General features: G+C 35.9%; 3 protein-coding genes across 5 annotated transcripts; 2 read left to right on the top strand and 1 right to left on the bottom strand.

Moving 5' to 3' along the window:
* Window positions 1–16: 16 nt before the first annotated feature.
* Window positions 17–7,374, bottom strand: abhd4 (abhydrolase domain containing 4, N-acyl phospholipase B). Of its 2 annotated transcripts, none has more exons than XM_067452779.1 (8): window positions 7,218–7,374; window positions 5,865–5,953; window positions 5,685–5,789; window positions 5,312–5,600; window positions 3,646–3,830; window positions 2,840–2,951; window positions 920–1,106; window positions 17–835 (listed from the first exon to the last, which is right to left on the bottom strand). In XM_067452779.1, exons 1-8 carry the CDS (start codon window positions 7,259–7,261, stop codon window positions 746–748), a joined length of 1,101 nt encoding a protein of 366 aa, XP_067308880.1. In that variant the 5' UTR covers window positions 7,262–7,374; the 3' UTR covers window positions 17–745. The 2 variants fall into 2 exon arrangements, with proteins under 2 accessions (XP_067308880.1, XP_067308881.1); XM_067452780.1 differs by lacking the exon at window positions 7,218–7,374 and adding an exon at window positions 6,044–6,386.
* Window positions 7,375–8,169: 795 nt separating this feature from the next.
* Window positions 8,170–11,703, top strand: dad1 (defender against cell death 1). Its single transcript, XM_067453323.1, has 3 exons — window positions 8,170–8,482; window positions 9,258–9,408; window positions 11,525–11,703. Exons 1-2 carry the CDS (start codon window positions 8,272–8,274, stop codon window positions 9,386–9,388), a joined length of 342 nt encoding a protein of 113 aa, XP_067309424.1. The 5' UTR covers window positions 8,170–8,271; the 3' UTR covers window positions 9,389–9,408; window positions 11,525–11,703.
* A 307-nt stretch (window positions 11,704–12,010) lies between these two features.
* Window positions 12,011–21,151, top strand: pigr (polymeric immunoglobulin receptor). 2 transcript variants are annotated; one of them, XM_067453321.1, is made up of 8 exons: window positions 12,011–12,151; window positions 14,570–14,914; window positions 17,416–17,497; window positions 17,735–17,961; window positions 18,705–18,783; window positions 19,185–19,279; window positions 19,419–19,468; window positions 20,518–21,151. In XM_067453321.1, the coding sequence occupies exons 1-8, from the start codon at window positions 12,103–12,105 to the stop codon at window positions 20,599–20,601; spliced, it is 1,011 nt and encodes a 336-aa protein (XP_067309422.1). In that variant the 5' UTR covers window positions 12,011–12,102; the 3' UTR covers window positions 20,602–21,151. The 2 variants fall into 2 exon arrangements, with proteins under 2 accessions (XP_067309422.1, XP_067309423.1); XM_067453322.1 differs by having other exon boundaries at window positions 19,685–21,151.
* Window positions 21,152–21,637: the final 486 nt, after the last annotated feature.

The raw sequence follows: 21,637 nt of genomic DNA, 5'->3' as shown, positions 1-21,637 counted from the left end.
CATAAAAGCACGGAAATACATTAATTAATTATTTATTTGCATTGATTTTTTAACTGGATTAAAATACAAAATCATATTTGTTATACAGTGAGATCATGCTACTAGCTGTCTGAAACATGCATACTACATACTGATTCACATGCCATTGTTACAATAGCAGGAATTATACAGTATATAGTATGAATGAGCTAGTATGAATGGGAATGCTCTGATGAAATAAGCCGAATTGTTCCACCTGAAAATGTTGCATGTAGCACCTCTTAGTGTTACTTGATTGTAATCACAAGAGGAATGAGAACAGCTTCCATTAAACTAATTAACTGAAACAAATGCAGACACACTGTATTAAAGGTACATCCTTGTATTGAGATATGCACGTTATAAAATACAGACAATCGTTTATAATGCTGAATGAAATAAGTATTAAACATCTCTTAGTCAATATGACTGTCCAAACATTGTCAATGCATTCATGGCACAGGATATAGCATGACTTTCTCGGTGCATGCTTAAAAAGAAATCTGAATAAAATATAGCTTAGAAAATACATATACAACCAGCTTCCATTAAATTCTACAGTACAGTCACTGAGCTTTTCCACATTAAAGGCCACAAACAATAAAATCTGATTATGAAGTGACAAGGTCTGAGAACAGCTTTGCCTTTATATGTTTCTATCAAATCTGATCATTCAACAAACACGGGACAGACGTCTTACAAAGATAGAAATGCTGTCTGATCATATTTAGTCTACCGTATTACAGATATTCTCAACCACTCGGTTGAACTCGTCTGGCTGGTCGGCGTAGACGTGATGGGAAGCATCTTCAATCATCTGTAAACGGAAAAGCCAGCATTATTTATGCATTTTTGCTATCATGAACTCAAAGTGCAAACTGTACTGTTATTTCTTACTCACCGTGACAGTAGTGGGACTTTTGCCTCTAATCTGAATGACTGTGTTTCCAGTAGAGCTGTCCACCCATGAGAGCGAGCCGTACAGCATGCTGACGGGCGTCGACGGCGGCAGCAGGTTCACGCGCTGAACCATTGGCCGTTTGGCCCAACCGAGAGACTCAGACATGGCTTTGAAACCCACCTCACCGCTGAGAGGAAGAGAGAATAACATACACAATTGCTTTTACATCTGTAAAAGAATGCATATCTAAATAGGCCATGTTACGTCCTTTTACATAATTACTTGATTTTGTTTAGATTTTCATGCTTTAGAGCCCTATTATACACCCAGCGCAATGCAATGTCAGGCGCAACGCAAGTGTTTTTTGCTAGTTTAAGCCCGATGCAGTTATCATTTTCACGTCCAGCGCCACGTTGTTTTAATAGCAAATGCAATCGTGCCCATCTGTTCACCCATGGGCGTGTTGGTCTGAAAACGTGCTGGTCTAAAAACCAGGTGTGTTCAGGGGCATTTTTGGTGCGTAGCTATTTTGAGGAACTGAAAACGACTGCGCTATTGACCAACAAAAACCTGCTCTAAAGTCAATAGTGCAGTATTTTTTTGTGTTATAAGGAGTGCGTTAATAATATGCACCTATATACGTGAGTACAACGCGCAAATGACTTTTAAAGGTAATAGGAGATGTGACTCGGATTGGTTTATTGCATGTTATGCCCAAAACACACCCATGAGTCATTAAGAGGCTAGGTACAACCCTTTTAGACCATGCACCTGGGGCATCAACCATTTTTCTGTCGTTAAACTAGCAAAAGCGGATTTGGATGCGCCCTAAGTGCACCTGTCCCATGTGCTTTAGACCATGCGCTCAGATTGTTAAAATAGGGCCCATAACGTTCAAAAAATATTATTTTTCACGTATTCTAGATGGTTGCAGCTCCTCTCTTCCCAGTCTGTCAGTAACACTCTATTTAGTTCCTGTCTCTATGAAGCCCCTCCTTCTGAAATGCACAATCTGCTCTGATTTGTGACTTAATCAGTGTTGTGATTGGTCAACCGGTTCAAGCATGTTTGGGAAATGTGTCTAGCCCCTTACCATAACCATGATTTTCAATATGCGGTCTCTCTAGAAGCCAATGAGGAAGTGACTTAAACTGCAATTCATTGACTGGCAACTAGGGACAGGCTCCAGAAGGGAGCAGAATCTCATTGAGACCCATGTTAAAATTCCTTAAAACTTTACAGCAGAAAAAAAAAAACATGTTTACAACCTGGCTAGTTTTGCCCTTCATGACACCTGTGAGGGGGTGATTTTTATATAACTCATTCATTTACATTATATAAAGCCTTAAAGGGTGTACATTGCATAATTAAGGGAGTGGCCACTTTGATTGACAGCTGGATAGCCGTTTGTCTGCTGTCTATGAGTCATCATGTCAACATAGCTCCGCCCACGTCCCGCCTCTTTGCCCATTTTCTGTTATCCGGGAGTAAAGGGGCAATGACGCGTTGACAATATGGCAACAGCCAGCTAGACCCTACTTTACGCTTCAAAACTGCTCTTCAGAATCCTATGGGTGAAGTCACAGATACTACGTCCATATTTTTTTACAGTCTGTTTTCTGTACTGTATTATAGTACAGTATGTTTTCAACACACTACTAACTAACTCAAACAGGCCCATTCATTTATTTTGCATATGCCTTGGATGGGAATTTTAGGAATATTGTGACATTTTTGTTTCTGGAAGAAAACTAAAGACTACGATAGAGGCATAACAGGGAATTCAGAAACCGAGACACTGATACAGAGAATGACTCGCGCTGGAGGGACTTTGTAACTTTACAGACCTTTTCATGCTCAAACAGCAACATTACACACTCAAGAAAGTTGAAAATGTATTCTTCTTTAAAACGACTGTACCTCGGGCTCTGGGCGTTACAGTGGTAAATGTATTGTGTCATGGTGTCGTCATCAAACAGATCCTCAAACTTCCTCTTGAAGTCAGGACGGAATCTGTTCACCAGCCCTGGACCTGCAGATGAAGGCGTGATGTGAGCAAAAGTGGAAGTATATATATATATATATATATATATATATATATATATATATATATATATATATATATATATATATTCTGCTTTGCCTAAAATGCTAATGCTAAAATGCTAATATATGTATGTATGTATCCATGTGCATATGTGTATATATGTATACTCGTATGTGTGTGTGTGTGTAAAATTCTTTTATAGTTACCATAATATAGTCTATAATCTATTTATAAACAAATTTGTATATATTTTGTCATGGTCTACAATATTTTATCAGGTAGAATAATTTAATTAAATTAAATTAAAATAAATAAATAAATAAATAAATAAATAAATAAATAAATAAATAAATAAATAAATAAATAAATAAATAAAAATATTAAAATAAAATAATAATTCCTTTAAGTGTAAACCATGAAAAAAAATGCATTACTGTTTTCAAAGAATTTAATTACTTTAATTATTTTATTGAATTATTTTACTCTATTGCCACCTCTAGCTTTCATAGCTCCTTTAAATATTGTCTTTGTCAATGCAGTTTGGCTTTACTAGTGTTAAACTCCATTGACATCAATATCGAGTTGCATGTCCCGTGATAAACGTGCTAAACAAAGCTTATACACAGTTTCAAATCAGTAATGTGAGGTTCATTTCAGTTATCATGCAGTGTTTACTCACCCCACGGTCCAGCTGCTCTGATGACGGCCAGCGGGTTAAAGAGGCTGAACACTGAAGCAAGAGCTTTCACCCAGCGAGGCGGGGATACCCTTTTAAGTTCTGACCCTTGACCTGCTGACCCCTGCGGCTGAGGCTGGGGTCGCTCAGGGAAACCCCACGCGTCCACCAGGATGAGGTGACTGACTCTAGTGGACAAAAACACAACTGGTCATCTGTTGATCAAAAAAACAAACATCTGTTTATCATATAACACGATTGAGTCTCTTCAGAAATTTTGGACTAAACCACTCAATTCATATTTGTTTTACGAACTCTTTATGAACTTTTTGAAGCGTCAACGTTGTAGTTGCGTAGCTGTCAATGGAGGGACAGAAAGCTCTCAGATTTCATTAAAATGATCTTCCTCGACGTGAGGGTGAGTAAATGATGAGAGAATCTCAATTTTAGTTGAACAGACCCTTTTTAATTATTACCATGACACACAGAGTTTGACAACCAAAAATGTCCAGGAGTTCATTTTGAATAATATATTTATTTTTCATATTTTAAAAACCCATAAAACCTTAGAGCTACACTATATAACTTGTCCGTCCGTTAGATGGTGCCTATTCAAAACAAAGGCGTAGTTTGATGACGCCAGGTTTGAGCGCAGAATCTAGGGACATGTGGTCTTCACCTCACAGCCGGTGGAAAAGAATCGGGATAGGACTCGAGCAGAAATCATGTTGATGGATGTATTTATTAATCCATTAGCAGAACAGGACCGAGTGTTGTGGAGCTGAGCACGGCCGCTGGAGCGATTGTTAAACAAACACACGGCTCGCGAGCAGCGGGACTTTTATTATGACAGTCGCTGGTGCCATTTCCGCTTTTCCGGTCATGAATATGAGGTAACGCAGCTCTGTTTATCATATTAGATACATTTAAGTGTGTTTAAAGTGATGTTATGACATTACTCTGTGTGTTCGCTCTTCGGCTGCTGTGACTCTCGTTCACACTGCTAAGAGTAAAGCGTTTCTGCAGAATAAAACCATAAACTGAGGGTAACGCAGATATGACACAATTAACAGGAGACTCCCTCAGACGTCCTGGGTCCTTGGTTAAAATAGCAATTTGCTCACAATTATATTATTGTACTGCAAAAATTCTACATAGTGCATCTTTAACTACAAAGTGTGCTGGTGTAATATTTATATAAAATAAATGTCACAAGGGTTGATGTCTTGTTATTTTTTTATATGTTGATTTATATATATATATATATATATATATATATATATATATATATATATATATATATATATATATATATATATATACATATACAATTACATGTATGCTTTTAACAGATGTTTTAATCAATATAATCAATTCATCACATTTTTTGTATGCTATTTTATTTATATTGTTAATTATTTTACTTTGATATTTTTTATTTATGATTTTTTGGTATAATATATTTTTTTAAATTTATATTGTTGTAGTTATTTATATTTTATTTTACAGTTGCTAATTATACATTTTCAGTTGTGGTTTAAGTAGTCTAAATACCTTCCAATCTGAGGAATGAACCAACAGTAACATCAGTAATATAAGATGTGTATATAAGATCGTAAACTCTTACTATTATTGTGCTTTAATTGCCTAAATAAGCTTTCTTAGATACCTTTCTGGATATTGAATGGTATAGGACGTTGCTAGGTAACCACCCAGGCTGTGGCCCGATAGGATCATGCGTTCCAGCCCCAGCGATTGCCTCCATTGCTCTATTGAACTAACAAACTGCTCTTCTGCCAATGTGGCGTCCGATGGGAATGAGGGGCGAGAGCTGCGCCCAAAGCCCAGCAGGTCAATGGCGTAGATGGGTCGAGAATGACACAATGCGTCCAAGTTACGGATCCAGAGGCCGACACCCCCTCCAAACCCGTGGATCATCACCAGGGGCGTCTGAGCGGCTAGAGAGGAAATGGGATACTGTCAGATTTTTAAAAGTACTTTTAAGTATTTAAAATACTATAGAAGAAGATTAGAAACTCTACCTTGGTCTTTGTGTTTGGGCGCTGTCTTATTGGTGACTTTAAGGGTCCATATTCTGTTTTGATTTGGCAAAGTCACAAATCTGGACCAAACGTTATTCTGGATGCCTGGAAATATTAAATAGAATCAAAATGCATCCTATACAAATTCTAAATATTACAAGGGAACAGTGAGGATCTTACAGGCAATAATTTTAGCCTCGGCACTTTTCAGTAAGGACATGGATGTTGGTCTCCAAGAGGGCCACCAGGACCAGTTCCCAGAGGTCGGCCTAAAAAGACAGATACATATAAAGTCACCGAAGGGGTGAAGGCAATAGAAGGTCTATGAGACTGTCCATGTCATCCGTCTGAGTACATACTGCGTTACGTCATCTCCCTTTATACACAGTACAAGCCTGTCACCTGCTGGCAATAAACTGAGTATTAATAATGCTTTGTGGATATGATTTATTCGCAAGCACACAAAAGAAAAATTATGTTTGAAATAAAAAGTGTCAATATGACAATAAAGTCATGTTAGGAGCATCAATTTATAATACATTTGTTTATTTTGGGTCTGTACTGTACACCATTTGAATGGAAGCTGTTATTAGCATTTCAATTTAAATATTAGTCTTAAATTTAAAACAAATATAATAAAATAATAATACTTCTATGAGCAATAATAAGACAAGACAGTTTAGACGTGTATTAAGTTAAAAGCAATTTATTATTAAACATTTTTATTGATTAATTGATTAATAAAAGGTTCCATTAACATTTACCTTTCAATTTTGTCTTAAATTTAAACATGTATAGTTCTATAAGAAATAATGAGACTTATAAGTTAATGATTTAGGAGCATTACATTCCTATAAAATATGAATATTTATATCTTATACTGTACATCATATGAATAAAAGGTGTCATTAACATTTACATTTCTGTCTTACATTTAAACAGTAATAATTTTATGAAATAATAAGACCAAAAAAATTTAGAAGTAAATTATTTTAGGAAGATTAGCCTACATCATTATAAAAAAAATGATGTTCTGTAAATCTGAATAAGAGGTGCCATTATCATTTACATGTTTTATTTTAGTCCTACATTTAATAATAATACTCCTATGAGTAGATAAATACAAACAAACAAAACTTTATTAACAATTATTTTTATTTAAAAATATATTTATGGTCAGCACTGTATATTATATGAATAAAAGCTGGCACTAATATTTAAATTGTAATACTCATATGAGATAATACGAGAGAACAATTAAGCTGTAAATAATAGTTATTTGGTTCAAAAAACGAGCCACAAATACTGTGACGTTACATCTCAGCATGACTTTGCAAAACGTTATGAAATCATCCAAGTCATAACGAACCATGTATGGATTATTCTAACACTTCATTCCAAACATTCACGACAGGGACCTAAAAATAGTCAAATGTTAAACATACAGTGTTACACAATATAAGGAATAATCATGTTACATCATCACATAGGCTACCATTTGTGTAATATTATTGTATTTTAAAATATACTCACTCTATGTCAGTCTCGTCTTGCATCGCGGCGTTTGCAGGAGACATTATGAAGCATAATACAAGAAAAAATCGCTACGACAGACTGAGTTTTGTATGCTCACTACCGGATCTGTCACATACAGTGACTTTAAAGGCCCGTGTTTGTTGTGTTTTGTAACACTGACGTCAGCGTTTTTAAAGGAGCCGCATCACCAGTGGGTGAAATGGCAAGATGGACAGGATTCACATTTACACTTTTACTGTTTGTAGGCCTACTGTCATTTGTTGACAGACCATGTCATTGCGATACAGAAAGGAAAAGACAGCACAAAGAATGACAAAATAGAAATGTGAACGTCTAATGGAACGTCTTTTTTTTTTTTTTTTTTTTTTTTGCATGTAAAGACTTATGCTATGAACTTTCCTAAATGTTGTGGGTGTGAGACTATTCAACAGACCCATTATTATAATACATTTTGATCAACATGACATAAGCAATTTATAAAGTGCATGGATAAGACAAAAATCATTTTCATGGATGTACAAATAACATTTGCAGCTTGTTCAAATAAATTTGAAACTGTTTTTTGATGTGCATAAGTGACACAATCGGGTAGTTTGAATAATTTCAATTCTGATCTAAGAAATGTACAAAAGCGACTGAAAAAAACTGTAATTCGTAAACATATTTAATTGTTAAATGTTTGTTTCAGACCATCACTGTTGTATTACGCTTAAGATACGCCTCTGATTCATGTAGGCTATGGGTATTAGGCTATATTATAGGCTATGTCTTGTATAAATCTCTAAACAATATGTGATGTTAAAGGAATTGGGTTTAACGTCTTTATTTTATCTATATCAATGCGTATAGTTTATTGTTGTTGATTAATATGATTGTAATATGTATCTATTTCTTTTGAACTCGAACGCTTGAACACATCGGAACTAAATTCTTCCTGCAGTTTCAGTGGGGAACGATTAGTGGACGCACATCTTTCTCTCTCTCATTACACGTCATTCATTTCCTTGCTGTTTGATTTCCAGGATTTCTGTGCACATTTCGAGCAGAAATCATGTCTAACTCGGTATTCTCGGTCTTGTCGCGGTTCGTGGAGGAGTACAGGAGCAGCACACCGACTAAGCTGAAGATGATCGACGCTTATATGCTGTATATTTTGCTGACAGGAGTGTTTCAGTTCTTGTACTGTGTGCTGGTGGGAACGTTTCCCTTCAACAGCTTCTTATCTGGATTCATTTCATGTGTGGGATGCTTCATACTGGCTGGTATTTACACATTTAATCATATATAACTAGAATGAAAAGTTATTATTTAAAGTGGTTATATAGTATGTTTGTCCAATGTATATATTTATAATGCGAATTATTTAGTCACGTAAAAAAATTTTTTTCCAGGTTTTTCGTTTTTATTGTCTTTATGATTTTAGTATTTAATATGCACACATACATATACAGCGGGTCCAAAATTGGGAAACATTAATGCAATTTGTGTTCTGTTTTTTTAATGTATATTAAAATCTTACTTGTTCAGCTATTATTTCAGTCTGTATTGTCACATGATCATATATATAGTAAAACAAGTCAATTAAAAATAATATATAATTATATTATAAAATAAATAGGCCTATTCATTATTTATAATGCATTGAATTATTTAAATAACCTCATATCTGCATTTAGTAATCAGACAGATAAGTATAATTTGATAAATATAAATATTTAAAAAAATATTTATTTGAAATTATTTGATCAAAAATACAGTGAAAACCGTATTTCCTCAGGTCTTGTCATATATATATATATATATATATATATATATATATATATATATATATATATATATATATATAAAATGTGATTTATTTAAATAACCTTATGTCTGCATTTAGGAAATTAGACAGATACATAAATACAAAAAATACTGATCTAGCATAAAATAATCCCATGTTTCCTGTTACTTAACCATCAAATGATGTTCTTATATATTGTGTGTGTGGGGTGCTGTAGTTGATATTAAGTGTCTTTGTTCTTATTTCTTCAGTCTGTCTTCGCATCCAGATCAACCCTCAGAATAAAGGAGATTTCCTGACCGTCTCTCCGGAGAGAGCATTCGCTGACTTCCTCTTCGCTCACACCGTTCTGCATCTAGTGGTCGTCAATTTTGTCGGCTGAATAAGAGTGTCTTACAGCAGGTGTGTGTACACCAAATGTTGTGGCCAGTAGTAACATCTTACCAATGCTACAAAATCACTTTTGTTGGACAATCTATTTAGTAAAATCTGTGTGAATGACGTTCTGTTGTGCGCGGATTCTCAGCTCAAAAGTAAACAATGCAACAAAATAGCAGACGTCTGGCCCACCCAGTCTTCCCAATGAGGGCTTACTGTTTTACCCTTTGTTGAAATTATGAAACCCTTCTGGAGTTAGTTAATAATTCTAGAGTAAATCAGAATAAATCAGTGTAATAGTTTATTATTAGTCAGGTAAATGTATCATGTCAATTACATATTCAATTCAAAGATAATCCATATGTAACATCAAATGCTCTGAAGTAAAGAATAAAAGATGGATGCCTGACTTCTGAAAAGGACATAACACAGTGTCTAGAAAACACCCAGTGTCATGGGCTGACCGGTGTAAAGGTTCGCATCATGACCCTTCTCAAACATCTCCAGACCCAGATACAAAACTCTTTAAAATGTAACACGTTCACAATGGGAATTGGCATTAATCAAGCCATATAGACCTGTATTGATGACAGGAGGTAAAGACCAATTGGCCAAAGGCACACCCATCATATCTCTAAACCTTTAAAACCTTTGTTAGCTTTAGTTTGACATCTGTTAGAATGAGACCCTTGTACCAGTCACATGGAGACATTTTAAATGATACAAACGTGTATAATACGGTATGATGCGTGTTCACATTAAACCATATGGAGTTTGGGTGAGTTCTGGAGGAGAGATGGGAAGAGGCAGTGAAGGGAAAGACATGTGAATTAAGAAATACTTGAGTGATTAACTCTACACTAATCCAGATAAATTTAAAAACTGATTTTTTGTCTAAAAACGCTCCGCGTCCACACTATCATTTTCAATCGTTCTCCCAAAAAAATTAATCTACACTGAAACGTCTGAAAACGCTTACATGCGTCATTTCCGCTACTCGTTTATTTACTCTTTGACATTTTGCGGCAATGTCGAGAAAAGGTACTGAGTTTTTTAACAGTATGTACAAACTGACATATTTAACAAGGCTGTCAAAACAAAAAACATACAAAACAACTGCTGTACAATGTCGTTCACCATCTTGGCTGAATTGGTCATATGACTGCATCACATGGCTAAAAATGTGTTCTCGTATTAAAAAGCCTCCGTTTTCACAGTCTACACTACGACGCGAAGACAGCGTTTTCAAATGTATCCGCTTTGGAGAGCGTTTTCAAAACGATACGTTTTCATTGAGTTAAAACACTGTCTCAGTGTGGACGGAAGGCCAAAACGGAGAGAAAAATATACGTTTTTAAATGAAAACGTATTAGTGTGGACATGGCCTAAATGTACAAGAGTGAGTTCAGATGTTAATTCCCTTGGTTTTCTCAGAGTCGCCATCTATTACATCTCTTATAGTTCTTCCAGTTTCTCCAGTCTTACACAGATTTGTATCCTGATATGCAATCTAAACTACTTGTGCAGTATAAGCCAACTTCTCTAAAAGCTCTCTTGAATATAAACCCTCTGGTGCCTAATATAGAAAAATGAACTAATACGGCAGTACATGCTTCCTTTTTGTGTTCAAAGAGATATGAAGTTGCACAGAAGTGTCTTAAAGGGGACCCATTATGAAAAATTCACTATAAATGTAAGGTGTTTGAACACAGATGTGTGTCTGCAGCGTGTAAACAACCAGCCTATAATGATAATACCCCACCCACTCATTTTTTATAACTTCTAGGGCTGCTACTAACTATTATTTTGATAATCGATTAGTTGAGTAATCATTTTCCGATTAATTTTATTAAAGAAAAACATTTCTTTTGTGGACAACACACTATTCCACATCATGCCCAATGCTGTCCTTCAAACAAATGTGTGTGCTGAGTGCTGTGAACACACACAGTGTAAATATATATCTACCCTTACACAAATGAACCATGGTTTTACAACAAATACAACAATCAACAACAAAAAGTGAATAATCGATTTGACAGCACAATTTTTTCTTTTTAAATGTGTAAATTGTTTTCTCAAGATGAACTGTTCTGGTAATTTGCAACTATTTTTGATGAATTCTATTTGTTTTCCACAGATTTGAACACCAAATGCTGCAGAACATCTACAAACACAACAGTCTGTGGATCTCTCAATGTTAATATATGTTTTGACAAAATTGTCATTTATGATCAGTTCTTGGCTTATTCCTTAATTTTTCTACTTTTGTAAAACTTCCTGAAAGTTATTGAAAGAAAATAAATGCTGATTCAATGATCATGTGGTTTTTTATTCTAGGTAACATATCTAGGTAATCAGATCTGAAGTAACAGATGTTACTTCATTTAAACATTGAACAATAGCCTATTATATTTCATTTTGAGTGTAAATGAACCAGAAGCATTCTGATATTATGGTTAATGTTAGAATGATGCAATTCATTTTTGCAGTGTGAAAAAACAAACATTTTGTGTGACAGTAGGCCACAATATATATATATGTATATATTAGCATTGCATGGAACACAATGTAGTGTGGAACACAAATGGTTAAACTCCCACATCTGGACATCGTTTGGGCTGAAGGAAGTGAGAGTGAACACAGAAATATTCTTCATCGCAGCAGCTGTCATTAGGATAGAGGGACTCCGATGGTTTCTCACACTTGAGCTCAACAATGACTCTACTGCTACTTCTAACCATTCTTGTTCTTGGTGAACTGCCAGGTGAGCTTTTATTGTTCCTTTTGTAGAAACATGTTTATAAGGAATTGAAGCCATTTTCCAAAGCTGTTTTATGGAAGGGAGCTTGCAAACATTTAGAAAGGCGTTCGGTGACTAACATTGGTCATGGGTTAAAACTTCCTGTCTTTGGATATTGAACTGTTTTCCCTTTCAAAACGCAGAATGGAAAAGTGTGTCTAACAGCAGCTAGTTGAGTTTCATATGAAGGGAAACACTGACCCACATTCCTCAAAGTATGATGGAGTGCCGTCTATTAGCTTTTCCAAAAAGTTTCAAATTTCAGAGTTTTGAAAATACATGTAGTATTTTATTGGTTGTCTTTCATGCTTGATTGTGTTTTTTGGAAGATTGACAGAGAAAAACTTGGGGATGTTTTAAATTTAGAGTGAAAGTAAATAACTGAATGGTGAAAAGGCCATTGGCCACTGTAACAACTGGCCATTTCATGAGGTCATTGTGTGTTATTGATGTTCGATGATTAAACATTTCTAAAGGGTTATAGATTTATAAAGACAAAGGGATTTATTTTTAGCTTTTATGAGGGTAAATATAACCAGAAGCATTCTAGCATAATTAGTAATGTTAGAATGAACCAATGCATTTTGTAGACATTGTTGTGCAATCCACCAATACATCTACAAAAGTATACAAATTACTAAAGCAAAGTCATTAAAAAACAATTTAGGAGCCATTCATTGACAAAGTAGTACAAGTTTATCCTGAGAGACATTTTGGGTCTTTTAAGGTCAAGAAGCAAAATTCTCACACCTAAAGTTATGATATATTTGTATTAAAGAATTTATTTGAATTCTACAACTGATTACTACAACTCAGTTTTGCACTTCATTGCTGTTTATAGCATGTATTATAAAATTATTTGTTATATCTTTACATTGTTTTAATTTCTTAAGATTTGAATCTTAGCATTAAGTTTAACTACATTGGTTAACATGAACTAACAGTAAACAATACTTATACGGCATTGATTATTCATAGTTAATCTCAGCATTTACTAATACAATTTTAAGATAAAAAGTTGTAAAATGTTTAAAGATAGCCATAACATTTTTGAAATAATGAGTCAATACTTCCCCCAAACTGATTTGTGTGTGTGTGCCTGATTCACTATGCTAAGGCTATCATAGGGGTTTATATATAAAGGTATTTTTGGTGCAAAACAACTGAACACGTGTGAGGGTGAAATCTGTATCTGTAGAGCACACACGTGTATCAATAAATTTGAAGTCACAGAGAAAAATCTTTTAGGAGTTGTAAACTTGTAGCTTTTTTTTCTCTCCTACAAACACAACACAACAGTTACACCATCACACATTCTTCACTGCAGGTGCACAAATCCTGTTCTACGAATCACACATGAAGAAACTCTATGCTCACAATTTTGCTACAGTTGCTGCAGGGCATATGGTGCAAAACGCAGTCACACACCCGTATCAAAAATGTGAAGTCACGGACAAATTTTGCACATCCGCGCATTAACATGTGAATCCATGCAATGAGAGTTGAACACTTGTAGAATATGTTTGGTCACAAATGCATTACTTTTCTTGGATATTTTTCAAACACAATCACAGGTCCAAACACTACAACAGCTTGAATCTGTTGCTACGAGTCTCACACGCAGTTTTTCCGCCTTCAAACGGCAAGTTCTGCGCTTTCATTTTTGCACCATATACACAGAGAAATGTAGCCTGACAAGCCAGACCCACATCAAGATGTTTGGTCTGGAAATTCACCATTGACAGCTCAATCCGAGGGGCGGATAAACGGTTGTCTTTCAAACTCCCTCTGCACGCGATAGGATAGCGCTACAACCAACCAGAGCAACGAAGGTGAAGCGGAGCTTGTTGATAGATTAAACATTCGCCGAATCCGGTTGACAAAACTCAGAACACATCTTCCCTTCATAAGAATGACTTCAGTGCCGTTCTTTGTTCTTTTCTCAGAGAAAAGCTTAACTCCAAGTCTTCCAGAGTCGCAGTCAAAGCTGATTCGAAAGACTGCCGTTCGCCAGTTTCTGTGTTTAGAAAGCACGCAAACGCATTTAGGCCGTCATTATGTTAAGCCCCGCCCACCGACTCTATACACGATGTGATTGGCCTGACCAGAGTTTGGTTTTTACTGCTCAGAAGTGTTTTGAGAGTTGCTAGAGGACACTCGCGGCAGATTAGATTCGCTGCCGCTAGGGTGCGCCTGGATTTCTAGGCTACCGTGAACTAACATGAACATTTGTATTAACTAATATTAACAGGTTAACTAATTATGTAAAACATGTATTGCTCATTGTTAGCTCGTATTAGTTATTGCATTAAGAAATGAGATCTCATTGTAGAGCTTTTCTTGGAGCTTTTCTGACCGTTATCTTGTTCTGTCTGTTTTTAGGTTCCTACTGCACAGTGACCACTGTAGGAGATCTGTCTGTGCTGGAGGGTCAATCCGTCACTGTCCCGTGTCACTATAACCCACAGTATATCAGTAATGTGAAATACTGGTGCTACGGCCGGATGATAGACTTCTGCTCCAGCTTAGCGCGCACCGATGACCCCAAATCAGCCCCTCACAGCAAGGGAAAGGTGACGATCGCTGATGACCCCACTCAGCATGTGTTTACCGTGAGCATGCAGGACCTGACGGTGGGGGATTCGGGGTGGTACTGGTGTGGGGTGGAGCTCGGAGGGATGTGGGTTTCTGACAGCACTACCTCCCTTTACATCAACGTAGTTCAAGGTGAGTTAAGAAAATTGAGAAACTCTTTTTAATGTTAAATACAACAAAACATTTATAAACTAGAAAATATAGGCTACACTCAATCTTGCATCTTCAAAAATATGTTTTATTAGCAAAACTAATTAGCAAAAGAAACAGTAGTTGTCCCTTTAAAGTTATAGTGATATACACTATATTGCCACCAGTTTTGGGATGCCTGCCTTTACATGCACATGAACTTTGATGGCATTCCATTCTTAATCTTTAGGGTTTAATATGGAGTTGGCCCACCCTTTGCACATTTAACAATTTCAACTCTTCTAGGAACACTTTCCACAAGGTTTAAGAATGTGTTTATGGGATTTTTTGACCATTCTTCTAGAAGTGCATTTGTGAAGTCAGGCACTGATGTTGGAGGACAAGGCCACATTTATCAACGGTGTGTACAGATCTGTGTGTAGTGAGTGCGTAAGAACAGTTTCACACAAAGTTTGGGATTTACCAACTTGTACTTATACGCAGAAATGTATATATATAAACACATCTCTGAGCATGCTTACGCTGATAAGCAAGTGGTAGAACGATACTACACATAAAAAAGGATTTAATAATGTCACAGTATGCATTAAGCAATCTACATATGTCCTGATATTTTAAAAAACAATGCGCAATTGGTGTCAAACCCTAAGACAGCTGTGACAAATGTTGGATGCAATTGTTTCCTTGGACCCAAACTACATCTCCTTTACTGAAATGCTCAACAAGCCGAAATAAAATGGGGCTTTAATGTTATCGCCAGATTTCCAAACATTGTTAGAGCCATAGAATGCGCCCACATCTCTATAAAAGGACCATCAACCAACAAATGTAATGATGTAAATAGAAAAGTGTTTCATTCTGTTAATATGCAAATCATTTGTGATGCAGATTTGCTGTTGTTGTTAAACGTCATTGCGTGACTCATTCTGTGTTTGTGAAGTTCCTCTTCTTTGCCATTACTGCAGTGAGGAACAAACTGAAGTTTTTAAAGGAAAATCACTCGATTTTTAAAGGGATGTGTTGTCACCATATAGGGTTCGTTTGAGGCGTTTCCGAATGCTAATGACCGTGAACGAGCATGGTACTTACACATGTGGGATTTATCAACAAGGATTGCTTATTCATGTGCATAAGAACTCTGCACACCTATTTGATAAATATGGATTTTCTTGTACTTAGACACATTCTAAATTTCAAGGAAAAAATACAGAACCTTTTCTCTATGCACTGTTGATAAATGAGGGCCCTGGCTCGCAGTCTCCGCTCTAATTCATCCTAAAGGTGTTCTATCGGGTTGAGGTCAGACCAGACAAGTTTCCCCACACCAAACTCACTCCTCCATGTTTTTATGGACCTCGCTTTGTGCACTGATGTGCATGTCATGTTGGAACAGGAAGGGGACATCCCCGATTTGTTCCCACAAAGTTAGGAGTATGAAATTGTCAAAAATGTCTAGGTATGCTGAAGCATTAAGAGTTCCTATCACTGAAAAACAACCCCACACTATAAACCCCCCTCCACCAAACTTTACAATTGGCACAATGCTATCAGGCAAGTAGCGTTCTCCTGGCAAATGCCAAACCCAGACTTGTCCATCGGATTGCCAGACCAGAGAAGCGTGATTGGTCACTCCAGACAACACAACCATTGATTTTTCGTGGCCTACCACTTCATGGCTGAGTTGCTGTTGTTCCCAATTGCTTCCACTTTGTTATAATACCACTATCTGTTGAGCGGGGAATAATTAGTGAGGAAATTTCACGAATCGACAGTTCACTTATTTGTATTATTATAATGCAGAATCATATCTTCATATCATCAAAATCATATTTGCATTACTGCAATGTGAAAAAATAAAAGTACACATTTAAAATATTTATAATTTGCATATAAACACATTTTATTCATATTTCTAGTTTTTTTGTACATCCTTGAAGTTATAACAAATTAAAAGGAGGTAAATTTGAGTATTTGGTGGAGGAATTAAAACGAAATCCAAGTATTCAAAAAAGCTTCTACAATTGTACAGTTGTTTGATAATTATAAGAAATGTTTCTTGAGCAGTAAATCAGCATATTATAATGATTTGGTCATGTGACACTGAAGATTGGAGTAATGATGCTGAAAATTCAGCTTTTATCACAGGAATAAATTACATTTTACAATATATTCAAATAGAACTTATTTTAAATAATATTTCGCAATATCACTGCTTTTACTGTATTTTTGATCAAATAAATGCAGCCTTGGTGAGCAAAGACTTTTCTCGAAAACACTAATAAAATCTCACAGACACCAAACTTTTGAATGTAGTCAGTGTGTGTGTATTCCCCTTTTGAATTGAAATGTGACTGTTTTTGCATCCAGTATTGATTTGAAAATGATTGCTTATCATATTGATACGTTATGCATCTCTAAATGAAATCTAAAAACCACTGAAGCATTTGTGAAGGAGTCAGAGGTGTGTAACTGTTTTGTTGCAGGAATGTCAGTGGTGAGGAATACAGTGAGTGCAGATGAAGGCAGAAGCGTCACTGTTCAGTGTCTCTACAGTAAGAACCTCAGGTAACCTACTGCAAATCATTAACAGACAAATCGAATGTATATGAATGAATATCACATAACCTGTGATGGAAACCTCCATGTCATATTTCACCCCAAAATATAACAAAAATAAGGAATGAAAATGGTTTGTGTCATTAGACATGTTCCAATAAATCCTCATTGCTGTAAAGCAAAAATAATAATACAAATAATATGTACATATGTAGCTTAAATTTTGCCTATAAACTGCCCATGCAGGTCCAGTGAAAAGAAGTGGTGTCGCAGCGGGAACTGGAACTCCTGCATTGTGACAGATTCTGAAGGAACATTCAGCAGTAGAAATGTGTTTATCCATGACGACAAGAACAGCATGTTCACAGTGACACTAACAGAGCTGGAGATGAGAGACTCGGGCTGGTACTGGTGTGGAGCCGGTCAGCAGCATGTGGCTGTTCATGTGTCAGTCACACCACAAGCCACAACACGTATGTGTTTTTATTTTATTTTATTTTATTTTTTTTGTAGAAAAATGTGCAAGCAAAACTCGCTGTCACGATGTCAGAATACAGTTCCTAAATGTTTTAAATGCTGTGGTTGCTGCCACACTATACCACTATGGAAGCTTAATGGTCTGGTTTTAACCAGGCTATGAAAGCTTGTTTGGGAATGAAAAATAAAAAAGGTCATTGTGACTTATTTTCTAATATTATGAGTTTAAATATACATTCAGAATGGCAAGACTTGGAATTGAGGCACATCAGAATTGTGAGAAATAAAGTCGAAATTGTGAGATATAGATCTATAAAAGATATATAATCAGGTTTTTTATTTTATTCTAATGAGCGTTTCATCTCTCTTTTTGCTTTCTCTTGTAAATGTTTTGCGTTCCTCCTGAAAAACTTAACGTTTGCTTGAAAACATTTGAGCTCTTTGCAAGGGAACGCGAAAGCATTGACATCTCATCTCCTGTCCTTACCGGGGCTCTGTACAATTCGGACATTTGTCACAATTGCGAGTTTATATCATGCTATTCTGACTTTATTACAATTTGAAGTTTATATTTCACAATTCTGACAATCACAATTTCATGTTTAGATATAAACACAGAATTGTGAAAAGTAAAGTCAGAGTCATGAGATATACTTTTTTACATGATGAAAACAGGCGTCCATCCATCACTCATCTGAAGTTAAAATTTTGCCCCATTTGATCTCTGTCCTTGTGCCAGTGGCCACAGCGTCTCCGGTCCAGAATCTGAAGACAACAGTCAGGACTTCATCAGTAATGAGCTCAAATGAGCCTCTCAGGTGACCGGTCTATATTTACTCATGGCTGATTTCTCATAAAGGGATACTAATCTTTGTAACTATGAGCACTCGTATATGTGTCGCATACACTCTTAAAAACAATGCGTCTCTATTAACGTTGATGTTTCTACGATGAAGAACTGTTCAAATCTATGGAAATGCTCAATGCTCTTTACAGTGGAAAAGGGTTTTTTAGTTCTCTAGAGTATTAGAAGACTATCTGCTTAATATCTGCTAACACTTTATTGTGATCTATCCCTACAAGTGTATTAATACTCTACTGTCAACAGAATGTGTTAAAGGTATCATAAAAATAAAGTCAAATCGATAAAGGCTAATAAAATAAAAATAAAGGCTAACACTTACATTGGTATTCGACTAACACACCATGTCTGTTTCAGTCGTCCTGTTTGGGAGTCTCCTCTCATGGTGTGTGGGGTCGTTCTGCTGGGCATGGCTTTGTCGCTGGCACTTTGGAAGTTGCGGAAACATTGTAGTAAGTTTTTTTTTTTGTCTTAAAATGTTATTAGTTACTTAAATGTCTCTGGATTTGTATGCATTTAACTTGAGAATAAAAAGGTTGTGTACTCATTTTTCTGTGCATAATGCTTCAACTTTTCTGTTTCATTTTGCAGAGAAAAAGCAGAAACCTCAAAGGACAAATGAAACGAACGATAATCTCACAGTTAGTACAACTTCTCTGTTATCTAGCAGTCACATTACCCTATTTACTTTATTTCATATATATATATATATATATATATATATATATATATATATATATATATATTTTTTTTTTTTACTTTGTATCACAAATCTGATTTTTCTTTTGGCAATTGTGAGTTTAAATATCTAGCAAATCTGTTTTTTTTTCTTTGTTTTTTTTTTCTTTTTTTCGCAGTTCTGAGTTTATATCTAAAATTGTAATTGTGAGGATAGAGAATTCCCTGCAGACCGGGAACAGCCCACAAGAGCTGCAGTCTTGAAGATACTCTGACCTAGTCGTCCAGCCATCACAATTTGTCCCTTTTCAAACTCGCTCAAATTCTTACGCTTGCCTATTTTTTCCTGCTTCTAATACATCAACTTTGAGGACAAAATGTTCACTTGCTGCCTAATATATCCCACCCACCAACAGGAGCCGTGATGAAGAGATAATCAGTGTTATTCACTTCACCTGGTCATAATGTTATGCCTGATCGCTGTAATGTAGTAATTAAAACAAGTAGGCCTACATTTTCTATTTTTTGTTAACATTAACGTTTGTGTAAAACAACACTCTTTTTACCTCCTCAAAAGCAACTCTGTTCACACCACACCCGTTTCGTTCCATGTCTCTTTAAATACTAATGAGCTACTGCTCACCCTATCCCTCTCTTTCATGGGATGTGTAGACACACAAAGTGCTGCGGACAGTGTTCAATTGGCTGAGGGGAAATATGCTAATATGGGACAGTCCGTCAGCAGTCGTGGGCGGAGCAATGAGGAATAGGACATCATACTGCTCAGAAAATGAAAACGGCTTGATTATTGAGTGTTTAAGGCTTTTTGAGGCTTAAAAAAAGAAATGAATGGATTTTTGTCATTGTCATCGTGTCCACACACTGCAAAGACACGTTCTTATGCAAACACCATAAAAAGTGAACTTTGCATCCGATGACCCCTTTATTGAAGAAAATGTTGCTGACAAGTTATTCTGGATGCTGTATTTGATGTTTTTTTTCATGTTTGCAGATGTGTCCATGGAGAGAAGGAGACTATAAGAACACCTCAGTGATTTTCCTGAACACTCCAGCTCAGCAAGTCCAAATGCTTTAACAGAGGAGCCTCGTGATGGGCAACTCCAAACTCATGGACATTCTGAGGATGAAGGAGAATTTAAAGTGAACTGATGGACTCTAGGACTCGAGTCTCTTTAAGAAGTCAAAAAAAAAAAAAGCCTGCAGAATGGAGAAACTGGACATGGGGGTAATATTTGACATTTCTTCACCTTTAATAGTTCAATGGAATATAATCTTTCATTTCAATCCATTTGATCTGTCTGTAAGTACAGGTGGATACGTGCCATGTTGAAGTTTTTGTAATTATGAGATTCCGACTTTTTTTAAGTGTATAATTTGTAATTAAAACTTGTCAACTCTGAAGAGAGCTCTGCCATGTAACCGCTGTACCGCCTGACTGTGAATGTTTTAGAAGAAAGGAAGAACAGAGAACAAACGCTTCTCTCACTCTTGTTATTTTTGTCTTGTCATGTTTTTTCTTTATTAGCATATATATGATGAAAAGCTTTTTTCCATTTATAACTTCTGTACAGAAATAGTGCTTCATTCATATCTTGTTTGAATCTGTATTAAAATCTTTATTTGAGGTTGTTTGTTACCTGCTATATATTTTGCTAACATCAGGAGTTTCAAACTTTATGATGCCAAGGACCCCCAAATATGGTGAACCTTTATCCATCCTTTTACCCTTCCCAAAGTCCATCTATATATTTTTATGTGTGAAAAAACACATTTGAACTTTTAGATAAATAGTAAGTGTGCCACTTATTAATACAACATATTGTTTGCAAACTTTAATTGGCTAAATCATGTTGGATGTATATCCCTGAAGAACTTTCCATTGCACAAAAGGCTCTTTAGACTGGTTAGAAAAAAATGCTTCTTTAAAGAACCTTTCACACAACAGTTCTTCATGGAGTTCATCGCTGTGAAAACCTCTTTTTAGTTCTTCCTGCCACCTTTTATTTTTAAGGGTGTTATAAGGAAACAACATCATCGCTACTACCCATTAATACAAGAAGGAAACGCTTGTCGACTTCATTGCACGTCTCATTCAGAATCATTTAGACTTC

Source organism: Pseudorasbora parva, chromosome 9 (genome assembly GCF_024679245.1).
Source record: "Pseudorasbora parva isolate DD20220531a chromosome 9, ASM2467924v1, whole genome shotgun sequence".
Lineage (NCBI taxonomy): Eukaryota > Metazoa > Chordata > Actinopteri > Cypriniformes > Gobionidae > Pseudorasbora > Pseudorasbora parva.
Note: the sequence above shows the minus strand (reverse complement) of the source record. Positions and strands in the feature narration are given on the sequence as shown.